The sequence below is a fragment of the Gallus gallus genome, chromosome 1 (genome assembly GCF_016699485.2).
Source record: "Gallus gallus isolate bGalGal1 chromosome 1, bGalGal1.mat.broiler.GRCg7b, whole genome shotgun sequence".
NCBI lineage: Eukaryota > Metazoa > Chordata > Aves > Galliformes > Phasianidae > Gallus > Gallus gallus.
Window position 1 is genome coordinate 87909039 of NC_052532.1, and position 17181 is coordinate 87926219.

The 17181-nt window shown below is 38.2% G+C and overlaps 1 protein-coding gene across 1 annotated transcript in view; it reads right to left on the reverse strand.

Annotated features, from left to right (window-relative positions):
• Positions 1-3987: 3987 nt before the first annotated feature.
• The window catches only part of LOC121109303 (guanylyl cyclase-activating protein 3), a 61867-nt gene continuing 48673 nt past the window's right edge, over positions 3988-17181 (reverse strand). Inside the window, exons 6-8 of the mRNA XM_046904610.1 lie at positions 11304-11453; positions 8378-8465; positions 3988-6226 (exon numbers count right to left, since the gene is read on the reverse strand). Coding sequence (XP_046760566.1) covers positions 6096-6226; positions 8378-8465; positions 11304-11453 — 369 coding nt within the window. The 3' untranslated portion in view covers positions 3988-6095. The remainder of the gene's footprint in view (positions 6227-8377; positions 8466-11303; positions 11454-17181) is intronic.

Here is a 17181-nt window from a genome sequence, read left to right on the forward strand (position 1 = left end):
TAGTCTGAAGCCATTACAGCTGTGTGCCAGAGGTACACTACCAATGCACACAAAAAAAGCACCCAGACATAGTTTTTATTGATTTGACTTGGAGATAGAGATAGAATAAACAAGTGGACAAATGCTAAGACCAAAAAGTCACGCCTGAAGCAGAGCAGCAGTTTAGTTTCTTTTGATACACTCAAAACCACGCCAGTCTCCTCCATGAATATTTCATTGTTTTTGTTTTAAACAGGAAGATGATCATGGTGCTAATACATTCCTTTTTTTTTTTTAAATTCTTCTCAGTGTATTTATTTCATTCCTTCCCTACACCCGTCTGCTGCAGTAACCCATAGAAATACTGTGTTGCATAAAAGGCTAATAAGATTCTGAATAAATCAAGAGTTTAATATATTCTTTAGATGTTAGTGTGAAGAAATTCAGTTTGTATTTGTAATTGTACAGTCAACAAAGTACAACTGGAAAGAAGATCATAGTGAGATAGCAAAGGAACACTCACCTGTATCTGATGATTTCAGCTCACAATGAAAAGCTCTACAAAGAAGAAACCTCCAGAAAGAGATCCTTCCTCTGTGGTAGTCAGCCCTTAAATGGGGGGTCTAGGAGGGGTGTAACCAGGCTCCACCCCTTCTGGTCACACAGCTGAATTGCCTTCACCTGTGCTCCCGCAGCTGACCCAGGTGATCATTCAGTGGTTCAGGCCATGACTCAACAGTTCCCATACAGCAATCAATGGGATTGTTGACTTACATGGTACTGCAAGGGGTCCATACGTTCACATTCATCATTCAAGTGTGCTTAGAGTTTTCCAAGAAAGGTAAAGTTTAAGAGATCTGTAATTACTACGCATATTCAAAAAGCCAGAAAACTAGATTGCATAGGATAGGAGAATGGAATACCAAACACTTTCTCCTTAGATCTGTTGCTTAGTCTCAGTTGTGAAAAGTAATGTTTACATATCTTTGCCATTCAGAGGGTGTTCAGTGACCTGAGAGAAGGAATTAATGTTTCCTAAATAAACGCTTTCTCACAACATCCAGAACTCTGTTCTGTGTTAAGCAAACACACCTGTTGGAACACTGATAACTTGGACAACTAATTAAAATGATTTGAAGAGGAGTAAAAAAAGGTAAATTTGTTTTGCTGGACTTCTGGACCTCCTCTTTAAAGAAGCAAAAGACATTTTGAGTGGTTAATTCCCCTGGTATTTCAGAAATTAAGTGTAATTAGTACTTAATTAGAGCATGGGTAGAAAAAAACCTGCAAATATCACTGTTGCAGTTCCATACTTGAGACATTACCGTTCTGATTCTTTCTGAATACTAGGCAATCTCAAAAGGCAATTTTGGTTTGCGCTTTTGAGCAGGAGATTGGTATGTACAGGGCAGCATATATGACCTATTTTAGGATCTTCTTTCAGTGGTGCATTGATGGAAAAATTCTATTAGAGCAGCGAGGTATGCCAAATCTCAGATGAAATGCTATGTACCTTCTGTTTAAGGCTGCACTGAGCATAGTTTCACAGCCTTTGTCTCTTTTCCTTTTTCATACTTTGACATTTGGCTTTTTCTCTACAGCATGGGTGTCCAACCTTTTGCCTTGCCTGGGCCACATGAATGAAGAGGAATTGTCTTGGCTTGCATATAAAATATATAAAGTAGTTTATATATGTAAGTGATCAAAATTCTTTTTAGAAATGTATTTCTTATTAAAACATAAAAAAAAAAAGGAGAGGGCAACGAAAACAAAACTAGTGCGATATTTGAACTTGTTTCGTGAAGCCAGTGCACAGATAAGTTGAAACACAGCACGGATGAGTTGATTTTCACCTTGAAGATGCCTGCTTAACTCATTTAAATGAATGGTCAAATCCACCAAAAATGCTAAATCTGTGAGCCATTTTTCATCTTCAAGTTCTGGCACAAATTTTCCTTTTGATTCAAAAAATGAAATATTCTCATTGGCAATCACTGCATTTTATTCACTGAGTTGCACAAGTGTCTCACTTGTGGGTTACAATGAGATTGAATATGGCAGGTGTGAGAGGTGGAGTTAGTATTGCACTGTATTCCCCTCCACAGCGTTCTGTTCCCTCTGTAGTTTGCCCTAGAACTATGTACCATTGACTTATGAAAAATATTACTAAAAATTACATAATGGTAAAAGTTTATGAACTAGTGATGCTACAGTATTAGATGTCCCAAGCCCCATGTTGTCTATGGGCCACAGATTGGACATCCCTGCTCTAGAGCATGTTCCTTATGGGACAGAGGTTATGACAGCTGACATCTCTTTCATGTCCTTCACCTTCTCTCTTCTTGAGCCAGTTTCCTCAAGGAAGTGAATGTATGTCCTAGCACAAAGGGAACCTGAGGTTTGAACATTTTGCTGAATAATTAGCTGTTATGCCTTGCATGTTATGGCTAATCTTACATAAGGTCAAAAAAGTAAATACAGCTATGACATCTTTCCCACAACACAGCAAGCTTTCCTCCCACTTTGTCAGGGATGCTCAACTATGGCCTAAGGTTTTATCATGCCTGTTAGTGCTTAAACAATCTCATATCTACAAGAAAAGGCAATTTTCTCGTGGCTTTGAATTCCCAGATTCTCAGAAGAGAAAGTGCTTATTTTCTTTCCTAGCATATTGAGCTACTAGAATAGAAAAGGAGATAATGTTGGGACAATTATGAGTTGTTTGAAAGAGGGGACTGTCACACTAATTACCTTTCACTGTTTGGATGCAACTAAAAGAGCATAAAGTCAAAAGGATTTCTTAACAGTAAAAGAGATTATAATAGAAGAGAAATTACCAATTACCCTGTTGATTGGCTAAACTCACCCAGCTGCACAGAGTGAATTTGAAACCTGTAATTCTTTCGAAGGTGAGTATGGTGACAAAACAATTAGTCATTCTCAGTGCACATCTATCCTAACACCTACCCCCCTGTGATGACGATAGAGTCAGCCCAGCTTCTCCAGACTCTCACAGCTGGCATCTGCATCAGTCTTGTTGACAAAGACATTTCCTTGAGAGCATACGCTATGTTTTTTTTCTGTTTCTTTGTTTCTGTAGCTAGCGGTGTTCCCCAAGGGTCGGTGTTGGGTCTGGTCATGTTCAATATCTTCATCAGTGACTTGAATGAAGGGATAGAGACCACCCTCTGCAAGTTTCCTGATGAGTCAGAAGTGACTGACACACCAGAAGGCTGTGCTGCCATTCAGCGAGATCTGGACAGGATGCACAATTAGGCAGAGAAGAACTTGATGAGGCTCAACAAAAGCAAGTATACAGCCCTACATCTGGGGAGCTATAATTGCATGCATCAGTACAGGTTAGGGGCTGACCTGCTGGAGAGGACCTCCGTGGAGAAGGGCCTGGGTGTTCTGGTAGACAACAGATTGTCCATGAGCCAGCAGTGTGTCCTTGTGGCAAAGAAGGCCAATGGTATCCTGGGATGCATTAAAAAGAGCATGGCCAGCAGGTTGAGGGAGATGATCCTCCCCCTCTACTCTGCCCAGGTGAGGCCACATCTGCATCCAGTTCTGGGCTCCTCAGTTCAAAAAAGTCAGGGAACTATGGGGTGGAGTCCAGCGGAAGGCAACAAAGATGATGAGGGGCCTGGAACACCTCTCTGATGAGAAAATGCTGAGAGACCTGGGACTGTTCAGCCTGGAGAAGAGACCAATGATTCTGTGATTTATCTTCAGCACCTGTGTATCAAATAATACTGAAGTAGCTAGTTGAACTTCATGTTAATTAACTAATAAAAATTTAGATGGAATCTTACAAGGACCCTCAAATGCATGTGGAGTTGCTGTATGTGGATATTTTTGGAAATATGATATGCTATACTAAACAAAATATACTTAATTATACAGGTTTCTGCTAAATTATTTTATATTGAAGTATGGAAGGTGAGAATATCACATGCCCCTTTAAAATTTAGACTAACAACAACAAAAGAATAAGAATTTCTTTACAAATGATATTTTTAATACAAAACAACACTCTTCTTGAATAGGTAATTCACTTCATGTAATTACATTTACACAGAAAAAAATGGGTAAATTCAAATATTCTTTTTAAAATCAATTTATTAAAAAAAAAAAAAAAAAAAAAGATCCAGCATACATAGACAGTAGTCAGTTTCAAAGTCAGTAGTCATTAGTTTAAAAGCAAGTATCCAAAACACAGCTGTTAACCATACACCCAAATTGCTTAGACTGGACAACTGTATTTAAAATATTTTAAAGCCTGTTTTGAAGAACACCACCCTCATAGAATCTAAATGTAAAAGAAGGATATTAACAAAAGTGATTTTTTGAAGCCTAGGTGTGAGAAAACTGATAACGACAGTGTGATATTAACATGTCAACAATGAATAAATACAAGAACTTAAAGTTCAAACCCACCAGAAATCTCATAGATCATTCTTTTTTTTTTTTTTTCTGGAAAAGATATACAAGATTCAAATGTCAGAATTATAATGTCAGAACTGTTTATAATGTCAAGTGATGCTTGTTGCATACTTTTAGTATATTTTATTGATCAAACTAGAACCTGAGATAATTGCAGATGATGGAGCATATTTCTTGTGCAAAGGGACGTGGATTTGTAGTGAATTTAGATGAAAAGCTTTTTCATATGGAAGTTTTAGTAACTGTTTATTCAACCTACAGCAATCCATGCACTAATTATTTTGTCTTAAGTTGATGCTTCTGAGAGCATGTAGTATTCGTGTCATGGCACTGCCAGCCAAGGAGTACTTATGATATAATTGTAGTGATTTCATACATCTTGTTGCAAACTTGAGAAGGAATCTATCCCAACAGAACCAGACAGAACTAGAAATTTTCACTTTTTAGACAACCCATACAATTACATTTCAGAACATAGAATTACTCTTGTCTATTAAAAAGAAAAGTTGAGTTGTTTTTAACATGGTTTACTAAGAAAATGAGGCATCTGTGATCATGCCATCTAGAAATCTCTTCTCTGCACTCCTAACGACTACCACATTCAGAGATGATTGCAACCCAGTTTGAAAGAAGGTAGAAGTCTCAAAGAGACTAAATTGCTAAAAGCTTTCGCCCAAGTATTTGGGCAGGACAGACATACCATAATTTGTACTCCCTGTCAAGGAAAGGCAGGAAGAATGCAGCTATTAAACAGTCTGTTTGGCAGAAGCCAGCAGTCCCACCAGTATGAAACAGTCATGATACTTCTTACCTTTTGTCTCGTGCAGCCATGGCAAAGAGCCCAGTGAAAATAATTGTTTTGCAAAGGATATATAAGTGAAAGGACACAAATCTCTGGGAAACCAGATGATGTTTGTTCCAGTGCCTAAAAAGTCATTTGTTTTAACCATTCTTTGAAATTCTAATTTTACTCTACAAAGTAAACAAAATTTCATTCCAGTGCTTCTCTAAATGTTAATTGGAAAGAACAGTAGTCGAACCCTGCAAAAAGCATGAGAGCATCACATTATTTTAATTTACAGATGTAATAAAATCAAGAGTGGTAGATGGCTTGTTAAAGAGGATGCATATCTGGAATACTGAGCTGACTGAGGTGTTTCCCCAAGAATCTTCTGTTATTTTAAACGCTGATTAGAGCAAATGTTAAATTAATGCAAATTAGGCTCTGTTTTTAAGGGACCCAGATAGAAGCCAGTCCTACCTATCGCTACACTAAAATAGTAGGTTAATGAACCTACAGTTGGAATAATAAATGTATTAACTTCATGTCTTCTAGGAAGGTTGCATTTTGCAATCTCACTGTTTTATTGATTACCCTGAGGTGTTCATAGAAACCAACCAAACAAATTATTTGTACTGCATCAAATATCTTTTCTATTACACATGGGCAAAAGTTTGTGTTCTGTAGCTGCCAAGGTCATTAGTGAGAGACAGAATAAAGAAGTGGAGAGATGTGGAATCAAGAGTGAAAATTCCAAGGGAGAATTTTTCTTAGAGCTGGTGGGTCAGTACTGTCTGGGCTGGTTTTGACAACATCAAGCTCTCTGAATGTAGGAAATATTATCTTCCCTGAGTCAATGACACAGATGCAACATCCGTCACTGAACCCTTCAGATGCTGTGCCGCCTGCCGTTCTGTATGACTTTGATTACATTGGAAAGGTCAAAACTTTTCGTAATCAATTCCATTAGATCTTCGTCTCTTTCCACACCAGTGATAAACTCTTCTAAAGTCAGTTCCCCTAAAAGGAAATCAGATACTCCTTAGGAACCAAAGAATGTAGCAATCATTCTCAACACAACACAAGGCCATTCAAGCCAAGTCATTTCCCTCAACAATATTCTCTATTCTTCATTGCTGATATGCAAGTACAGGAAGAATATTTTCTAATATATTCCTATTTTGCACCAAATTCTAGAACTCAGACTCACCTTTCATGCTAAAAGAGATCAAAGACTGCTATCGCAGAAGTTTAAGCCAACTATAGCGCTTAGACTGAATTTAGCTGCACAGACATATTCTTACCAAGGAAACTGCAGTTTATCTTATAGGTGGCTTTACCAGAGACTAGAGCATGATTTGCTGAGGATTACAAGGCATGGCCCCTCTGTTAACTATTAGGATTATCTAGAGCCAGGATAAGATATAGTAAAAAATCTATTAAGCGGTTTGCTTAGAGAAATTCTTCTAAGCAACTAAAATGGTCTTGTTTTTTTAGATTTCTTTTAGAAAGTGATTTTTTTAGGGGTTCATGCCAGAATCAGGTAATACTTTAGAAGCTTCAAGATAACTACAAAACCACTTTTCTTTAAATCACAGTAATGAATGATTTCTTACTGAAATAATAAATTACAAGAGGTCAGGAGAAGAGAAAATAGCTGGATGACTTAGCACCTGTTCAGTTATGTGGTACTGTCTGCACTGTAAGCAGACTATTACAGTGAAAGGACCCCTTCTGATGCAAGTCCTGGCACTTAGGCTGCAGTGAGCGGAGTCTCTGGTTATTCCAAAGTAACAATACCAAAATGCAATTGTACAAAGAACACTGCAGATACCAGTGAGAAGTTACACTGGCTGAATGGGACTATCACAAGCCTCAGATTTCCTTCACATAATGAAAATAAATTGGAAAGCCATCAGGAGATTTGTTTTAGGAATTGTTCCCCACAGCCACAAGATTATTTCTTGTATTTTAATGTGATGAAGGAGATCACAACTTATTTGTCTATTTACATTTTATTTTTATTTGATATAGATGTATATTTAATAAGCAGCTACACGATGATAGCATAGTTTAAGATTAACTTAGAAATGTTTGTCTTATTCCTCAGGTTGGTTTTATCCTGCTGCTTTGCAGTCATTTAAAAATAACTAGCTATGGAAAGCAGCTTGAAATAGGGGCATTATGAAGAGGATTCTGAATAATTCATGTTCTTGCATCCCACTGCTAAAATGTAAGACATACAAATTACTTTTTCAGCTAATTGTCTAGCTCAGATACAACTATTACTTGCAGTGAACAAATATCAACACAGGGGCCAAAGTAAAAATAATCATAGTATTGAGGTTAGATTCTAGAATATGACTATGTTGTTTGGAGTCTATTATTTGCCTTCATCCAAACAATGGTTCAAGTAGGTAGACAAAAATGCTCTACCAATCATTATTTATGTCCTGATTATATATTGCAAACAGCTTTCCTAAGAGTAACTTTAATACACAAAGTAAGACCCCCAAATAATGAACAACAGCATTAAAGCCTAAAATCCTGCTTGCATCTGATCTTGCTCAGCAATGCTTTCCTAATGTTCTTAATTTGTTAATGATTTCAGTAGATGCCAGTGGAAGGAGGATTTTCATGGTTAGAAATAGGAGGTGTCACATGACACATCTTATGTTAAAAACAACTCCAAAGCAGTGAGTTAAAGCTTTAGTTTCTAACTGCAAGTCCAATTGGCTTAATCTAGCTCTCTTGAGAAGAAACAATAGCATGTCTTAGCATATGTTAACATTCAGATTCTGAAGATACACCGAATATGCTGTCCAATCTTTTCAAACGTGGCACGTGCAACCTTGCATTTTGGTTTTCTTACTCAGTTTAGGCAAGTTAAGACACACGTTTAGGCAGATTTTTGATCATGTTGATTTTGCTGAGCAGCCAGAGGATTGGCATTTTGGATGAACAGTGCAAGACCTTCACGTTTTAGCCACTACTATGTGCAATTCCTGTGCTAAGTTAATAGAGGCAGTTGATTAACATTTCACTGTAAATTTTAGAGAATACAGATTCAGGTTTTAAGTTCTTCAGTTGTATGCTCAGCTCCCTTTCTGATCCCACACTCCCTCATGGGGGGGTAAATACTGCCAGTATCAAGAAAACCTAGATTCTTACCATCATTGTTCACATCTATCTTCTGAAATATCATGTTAGTGAATTCTTCGGCAGTCATGTTGGTCTGTCCATTAATAGCCTGGATAGCCTGGAGATAGAAATGCAGAAAGTTCTTTCAGACCTTTTTCCTTCGAGTTATGAAAACAATACACTGGCAACTGCAGTAATTGGGATGCAGCTCTTTAGTTCAACAGCCCTTCAAAAACACTAAATAAATTGCTATTTCAAGTAAATCTTCAGTAATGAGGATTGGAAATTTAATTAACATCACACAGCCTGAAGATTAGAGACTGCATTTACATATCTTTGAAGGTCTTCTGAAACCACGTGGCACCTCTGTTGTTCAGTGCACTTGTTCAATCCACACCAGCACTTTTTTTTTTCACCCTAGAGAGATCTCTGTGTTCAGGGAGTGCCCTATGATCTGTGTGATTTAAATATAGTATTATTTTTCACAGCTGAAAGCACATGATGAGAAAGCCTAAGTTTATCTTCTATTAAAACATGTTTAACTTACTAATCACTAATAAAGTTAGAGTGGCAGTCCTGGAAGTTGGCAGAATTCAGCTGTCCCCTAAAAAAGGGGACAATTCTAAGAAAGAAGTGTCCCCTCTACTTCTTCTATGGCAAAGGTATCCAAGAATAAAGGTATAAATGAATGCTTCTGCAAAATTCTGCAATTATTTTTGCATAATTTTGATCATTCTGGTCAATAAAATAGAAGCCTATATGTTAATAAATGGCAGTCCAGTGCAACAAGCACATACTGACAGAGCTGAACTCAAAATCAATATCGTAATTATTTCTTAAGTGACTGGGAAAATAGATCATAGAATCATAGAATCACCAAGGTTGGAAAAGACCCACAGGATCACCCAGTCCAACCATCCACCCATCACCAATAGTTCTCATTAAACCATGACCCTCAACACAATGTCCAAACATTCCTTGAACACCTCCAGGGCCGGTGACTCCACCACATCCCTGGGCAGCCCATTCCAGTGCCTGACCACCCTTTAATAGAAGTAGTATTTCCTAACATCCTAATAGATAAAAATATATATGAAAACACACATGTATGTTCTATAATGGACATACAAGAGACATTTTTTTAGATTGAATCATCTTGAGATGAACTGTACAGTATAAAACAAATTCACCGGTCATTTCTTTTGGTATTCCTGATATTATTTTAGAAATCATGGTGTTTAATTAAAATGTATGTTAAATGAGTTCAGCACTGATATGGAATTCCTGACCACCACTGTCTACCATACTTTGCACAGAGTCCCCAGAAATTGCAAGAATTTTACAAACAATAGGTACATAATCTTGTTTGTATTACTCACACATACTTCAGATACTCTTTGGTATTTTATAAGTCCGACCCCAGTGCAGCTTTCATAAGGCTGTACATCTGTCATAGTTAATTTTGTTGTAGCACTGAGAGTAAAGCAGTCATTCCTGATGTAGTTGAATCACTACCACAGAACCCCTCTAAATAATAAAAAAATTAACTAGGCTGCTGACAGGGTGCAAGGTGGTCTGGGCAGAATTTTGATGGCTTATAATGACCTGCTGGTCCAAATTTGTATAGCTGTAGAGACCAATGAAGTTTTAACTGGACTTCTTTGGTCTAAATTAGAGTCTCAGATCTGATATATCTTTTTGGATAAGCCTTTGTTTACTCATGCTCAGTTTAAGCAGAGCTCTTAATGGCTGTGAGCCTGTATTTTTATTTTTGTTTAGTGCCCGCCTATTTTAATCTAGCTTAAGTAAAATGACTTCTGCAGGTTTAAGGTCTGTTACTCCAAAAGAGAAGCAAACAACTGGAAGCTTGAACCGGTTTAAAACAAGTTAAGCAAAAAAATAAATCTTTACATTAAAATGATTTTAATTCTCTTTTCAGATAAAGCGCAAGACAAAGGCAGTTGCATCAATGCCTTCAAGTGAAAAATGTTTGAGAATATCTACAGTAGAAAGATGACATTAGTCTTAAAAGAGGAGAAATCTGGGCTGTGCAGACTCTCCTGCCTTTAGAACACTGTTCTTTATAAAGGGATGCATCAATTTCATTTGCGGTTAATCTGGCTCTGGCTCGTTTTATTTGGGTCAGTAGCTCCTGAAAGTGCCTATCCAGGCACCAGCAGTAAGACAGAATTTGGGAAAAGTAAGTTCCTTGTTTATTATCACTTTAAATAACTATTTAGATTTTATGTTCCCTGCAGCAGAGCCTTGATCTTCATATTTGCAAGAAACCCTATAATACTTTCCGGATGAAAGCAGCTACTGAAGTGCAAAAGATTCATTCACTAGAGCAAGCTGGAAAACATTTCATAGCAAAAAATTACCCTGCTTTGTTTTCATAGGTTTGAAATCGACCCATTCTTTTCTGCAAAAATGTCTATAGTATTTATATTGAAATGTCTGTTCATGATTTAATGACAAAATTATGTTTTTCCAATTTAATAATAAAAAAAAAAGAGTAATGACATTTACAGTAAACAAATCTAAAAGCCTTTCAAAAAGAATTAAAACATTGGAATGTTTTGATGACACCTATATTGTTTCCGGCATGAAGTTCAGTTGGAGAAGCCACATTAAACTGGCACAAACCCTTGTAACCATCTGTTTTATTCATTATGCTACTTCAATTCTATCCTGCCTTATGATGCAGTTTATCAGAACAATGTTCCTACTGTTTCTACGGGCTTTCACTTTCACTAAAGCAGCATATAGCTGTAGAACTATGGTTTAAAGTAAAACACTACTGTTTACTTTAGTAAGCAAGGAGCTAGTAACCAGAGTGTCATCAGCCAGAACAATTTTGGCTTTACAGCTAGTAAAATACAACACATGTGGATCCACTGTTTCAGAGACAACACACCATGCCAGATACAATTGCTATAGGTCATAATTTGCTTACCGCGAATATGCTCAATAGTTCTTTTTTGTCAATACATCCGTTTCCATCAGCATCATATAGCTTAAAATACCATTTCAATTTCTGGTCAATTTTTCCTCGTATAACCAAATTTATTGCCGCTATGAACTCCAAGAAGTCTATAAATCCATCCTAGGAGAGAGAGAGAGAAAAAAAAATAAAAAAAAACAACAAACCTGTTTAACAACGTTGGCTTTTTGCTCATTCTGGCAATTTCACAGAAACAGGTCATCAAATTCACTATAATATGAGCTGATTTATAAAGCACCTTAGAATAGAAATTTCCCCTGGCATTTGGAAGGGAAGAGCTCAACTGGAAGCACTATAGGAAGGAGTGTTAGCACGGGCAGTTTTGTTCTCCCTGGAAAGCTGTGGGGGAAGCAAATTTGTTCACAGCAATAGCTTTTGACATTGTTTGAGGAGAAGAAAAAACAGGTTTGTGGTAGACTCCCACATAAGAAAAAGGGGAGTCTTGGATATCCAACTTCATACTGCTGAGATGTCTACTGTGTAGCTGCTTATATTTACATACTGCAGAAATGTGGATGTTTTCCAGTGCAACAGAGCTGCTCCGGGTGTTATTAATCTGAGAGATCATGTAATAAATATTGTATATGGTAAACAAAAACCCAGCATGAATGATGGATATCTGGATATGAGTGATGGATAACTGTATTTTATTCATATAAGCATCATGTCTCTCTGACTGATAAATTTCGCATGGAATATAAAGCTTTCAAGTCATAAAATAGCTTCTGAATAGTGAGGATTGGGGGTAATCACAGGGAAGAAGCACTTCAGATTGATTTAATTCTGTATGTTTTGCTTCCTTCTGTGATGTGACTGAAGGAAACCCGTCAAGGACAGGACTCCACGGTCAAGTGGTCTAAGCTACTGTGACGATTCCTCCGTTTCTGTAAAAATCTGGTGAGGGTGGAAGAAACAGTTGCTGAATTTGGAGACTACTAGCTCCAACTGTTTCCCATGAGCATATAAAAAGAATTAGCAGCTGGTAAATTTAATCATGTGATATTTACATTGGTCAGAATCCAACCTCTTGGAAAACCTTGGAAAGACTGTCATCAGCTTTAGATGGCTTGTGGCTGAGAAGATTGGATGAATATCCAGTAGGTTTAACATGTTACTTATTTTTATTGCCTTACATCAACACACATCTTGCCTTCTGAGGTTTTGCAATCAGCAGGCATTAGTCTGTCCTCCGGACTGTACTAAAATAAAAGAAAAGAAGTCCTGTAAAGGTATGTTGTTTACCCATTGCCATACTTGTAGTGCTTGTTTAGATTTCTGTGCAAGGTGGTTTGGCACTGTAGTACCTAAGTTTCAAACACACCAGATTCAGTGTATATGTAGACAGATATTGCACATGCATAACTTTTGCAGGCTGAACATTGCTTCACAGACTCTCTGTGCAGGATCTGCCATCATTGCTGGATTTACTTTAATTTTAATTACAGCAAATTCACTAAAGGCAAAGGTATTTCTCAACCACAGTTTGGGTTGAAATGAGATTTAACAATAACTGCATGTAGTTTTCAAGTAAGATTAGGCCCATCTCTTTAGTAAAGAGATACTTTACCAAAAAAATAAAAATAAAAAATGACACATTATGTACCACAAACTTTATGGTTCTTTCTGGAACACCAATTTGGATTTCAATTTTGGAAATATTATTTCAAAGATATACTTCATCAGATATTTTATTGAGAGCTCCTTTTACTTTACTGATTATACTTCTAACCCTGGATTTTATAGATATACTAAGAATGTGATTAGGTGTATTTCACATTGCTGTCCTTTTATAGAATTTCATACTATTTAGTTAAACTACAGATTAATTTTAGGCTTGCTAGATATTCATGGCCAGGTTCATTTTCTTTTTTTTCTCTCTTACATTTAATTTTGGGTTTTGGAAAACAGTATTTTGTTTCTTTTCTTTCAATGTTTTTCAATTCTGTCGGTCTGACCAGCAGCAGAATACCAGAAGTTTCGGAAATGTAACAATAAGGTTAATATGGTGGGCATAACCTTTTGCCTAGTGGGTCACTTGACCTGTCCCAAGCAGGAAGGGACTAAAGACAAAGGTTAAAAAACCAACCAACCAACCAACCAATCAACCAAAAAAAAAAAAAAAAAAAAAAACCCAAACCCAACAAATAAAGAAACCAAAAGACTTCTGAAATACATCTGAAACAATGTGGTTTTTAGAGAAGCCCCAGTCACATGGAGTTGTGGACATACAAAGACTGTGAACAGCATGCTAACCTCAAAAACACCAGGAACAGAGATACTAAGAAGCCCAACGTTTATCTGCACAGCGTGGAACCAGAAGCACTGTACAGAGGCACTGATAAGAAATGTGCCGTTTCTCTTTTATCCACAAGAAATGTACATTGTGGGTAGAAAAAAAAAAAAAACACTTGGTGATGTGAAAGCTGTAGAAATCTTGTTAGACATCCAGAGTTTTCTCAGATAAAAAGAAATACTATTCTTTTTACAGTAGCATACAGGAGCCTCAGAATAGTGCATTAAATAATGGAAAAATCATAACAGTAACTTATGAAGATCATCCTGTGACTCTATGAGTACAATAAATAGTACAATAAATGTATTATGATGTTATTAAAAGAATACTGCAGTGCTGATATACCCATCTGCTGCTCTGTAACGATTCACAATACACATGAGGTATGTCCTCATGTGTCTCTGGGTCTGTAAAGCCTCATGCTGTGCAGCACACATGCTAATGTATCTGTTGCTTATTAGGAAGTCACTCAATCTCAAGAAAAGGGCTATCATAAAACTAATAAAATAAACAATAATAAAAAGTTTAAAATAATAGAATAAACAGAGCTGTTTACTAGTGGAAGAAGATAGAAATACTTTACTTCTCATGTTTTACTGTGCTATTCCAAAGGGGTAATTCATAATATTTTTATTTAAAAGAGTTAGTGCTGATGAAGCCCGCTGTTTTGACATTTTAGGACACCAGAGGACTGATGGAGGTGTGTGTGAGAGTTGACTGCCCCTTCCTACTTTGGTGGTAGTGTGTTACCCTCAATACCACAGGTGTCTGGAGTAACGGTGAATTCATACTCACTTCTCCACCTGCACACATGAAGACTGCTGGGTTAAGCTCACAAGATATGCTCCCGGGATACAGCGGTAAAGGAGGAAAATCGCCTTTCCAAAGTAGGAGAAAACCTCCCAAAAGCAGTTCTGAGAAACAGGCTGGAGAGCCACCACAAATGCCCTCTAAACTTCTGTTATGTGCCCCTGAATAAGACCTCCAGAGCTACTCCTTGGCTTAGACTTAACAAAAACAACGAACTAAAATTTTAGTCATTAACAGCTTGATCAGGTAAACTAGAAGGTTAAGGTCAGATCAGACCATGTGACTGTCGTGCACAGCAGTTTCTTTGGATGCTGTGTTTAAGTTACTTAGATTTCATTGACAGGTATTTTTGAAGTCCCTTGTAACAAAGTTTGATTCACAAAATAAGCCCAAAAGCAGACTCCTAAATTGGAAGCAGTATTTTTTGATTACATGACACAAATCTTCAGAGCCCTGCTCTCCCTGCCCACCCAGCCCACTGCCCCAAGGCCCCATGGAGCAGTGCAGGCCCTGCCTGCAAAATGGGCGTCCTGGGCTTGCCCTGCCCTGACCAGGAGAGCAATCTGGGCTAGCAACTCCCCAGCAGGACTGGCACATTCACCCTCAGCCCCTACAGGGATGAGTTCTCTCTCCCTTCTTGAACACTTTCCAAGACCTGGACAATACTCTGCACCCTCTGTACAAGCCCTTGCTTTCAAGATGAACCTCACATCTGAAGGACATGCCTTGGACACCAAGCCTTTGGATTTGCTAAGTTAATTACAGCCATCAGTCCGTGTCAAGCAGGCATTTATGAAAAAAGTCCTTTAGTATGGTGGAGATCTCACTAATTATCATAGAATCACAGAACGAATTCTAGAATGGCTTGGGTTGGAAGGGACCTCAAGGATCATCAAGTTCTAACGCCCCTACCATAGGCAGGGCTGCCAGCTGCTAGATCAAGTACTAGATCAGATTGCCCAGGGCCCCATCCAACCTGGCCTTAAAAAACTCCAGGGATTGGGCATCCATAGCCTCTCTGGGCAGCCTGTTCCAGCACCTCACCACTCTCTCAGTAAAAAACTTCCCCATGACATCTAATCTAAATCTCCCTTCCTTTAGTTTAAAACCATTACTCTTTGTCCTATTGCTATCTACCCATGTAAAAAGTTGATTTCCCTCCTGTTTATAAACTCCTTTCAAATTTTGGAAGGCCTCAATGAGGTCTCCTCTCAGCCTTCTCTTTTCCAGGCTGAACAGGCCCAGTTCCTTTAGACTGTCTTCATAGGAGAGGTGCTCCAGACTTTGGATCATTTTCATGACCCTCCTCTGGACCCTCTCTAAACCTATGTACCTATAGAACCCCTTCTTGTTGTTTTTAACATCCCTCACCAAGTTTAGTTCTGTGTCTCCCTTGGCTTTCCTAATCCTATATCTGCAAATCTGGACAGCATTCCTGTATTCTTCCCAGGTGACATGCCCTCATTTATATTGCCTGTACTTGCTCTTCTTTTCCCTCAGTTTGACCAGCAGATCCTTGCCTATCCATGCCAGTTTCCTTTCTCCCCTGACTGCTTTCTTGTTCTGAGGGATGGAGAGCTCTTGTACTCTCAGAAAGGCATCCTTAAAACGTAGTCAGCTTTGTTCCATCCCACTGTCTGTAAGAACAACTTCCCAAGAGATTGTATCCAACAATTTCTTAAACAACTGGAAGTTTGCTCTTTGCCAGGCCTACATTCCTCAAGATCACAAACTCAACAAGGGTGTGGTTGCTGCTGTCCAGGCTGCCTCCAATCTTAATATCTTTAACCATCTTCTCTGCATTGGTGAGGAAGTCTAGCAACAGTTCACCTCTGGTCAGACTGTCTAATACTTGGACTAGAAAGTTATCTTCAACGAACTCCTGGAGTCTCCTGGATTGCTTACAGCTTGTCATGTTGTCTTGCCAGTGGATATATGGGTGGTTGAAATCCCTCATCAGTACGAGAGTCTGTGAGCATGAAATTTCTTGTAGCTGATGCAGGAAGGCCTCATCAACAGGTTCATCTTGATCAGGTGGTCTGTAGTAGAGCCCAAACACCAGATGTCCTTTATTGGTCTCATCCCTAATTTTAACCCACATACTGTCTTTTTTCTCCTGACTTTCTCAGAGAGCACCTCATAGGCATAAAGGCATTATAACTCTTAAGACTCTTAAGCATAAAGGACAACTCCCTGACCTCTCCAACTTCGCCTATCCCTTCTAAAAGCTTATAGCCCTCAATGATGGCGTACCAGTTATGTGATTCATCCCACCATGTTTCAGTGATTATACACAGCAGAATTTGTCCTTTTCATTTTAGAACACCTTTGACACGTAGGCATTAGACTAATTTCAGAGCAAGTTTCCATGCAGGCAAAAATGACAGTCTGAGTGCCTTGATTCTGCTAGCAGAACCTTCTGGCACTGCCCAACTCCTGATCAACTAAAAGCTGTTCAGAGATGTCAGAATCAGAGAAAGACGATAAAAACCAACCAAGTAAAGGCCTGAGAGTCTAAGCTCAGTTCACCAATACTGGAGAGGTTACAGGAGATGTGAGCTGGAGCTGAGAAAGTCTGGAGAAAAATATTTAGGTGGAGAACTTACACCTAAATTGGTTTTAAGCAGAAGTTAGTAGTTCGCTTTAGTCTAGGTCAGGCTAATCACAATGATACAGCCCACATACTCAAAGGAATGGTGTCAAGGTCTGAGGACTTACAATCCAGAA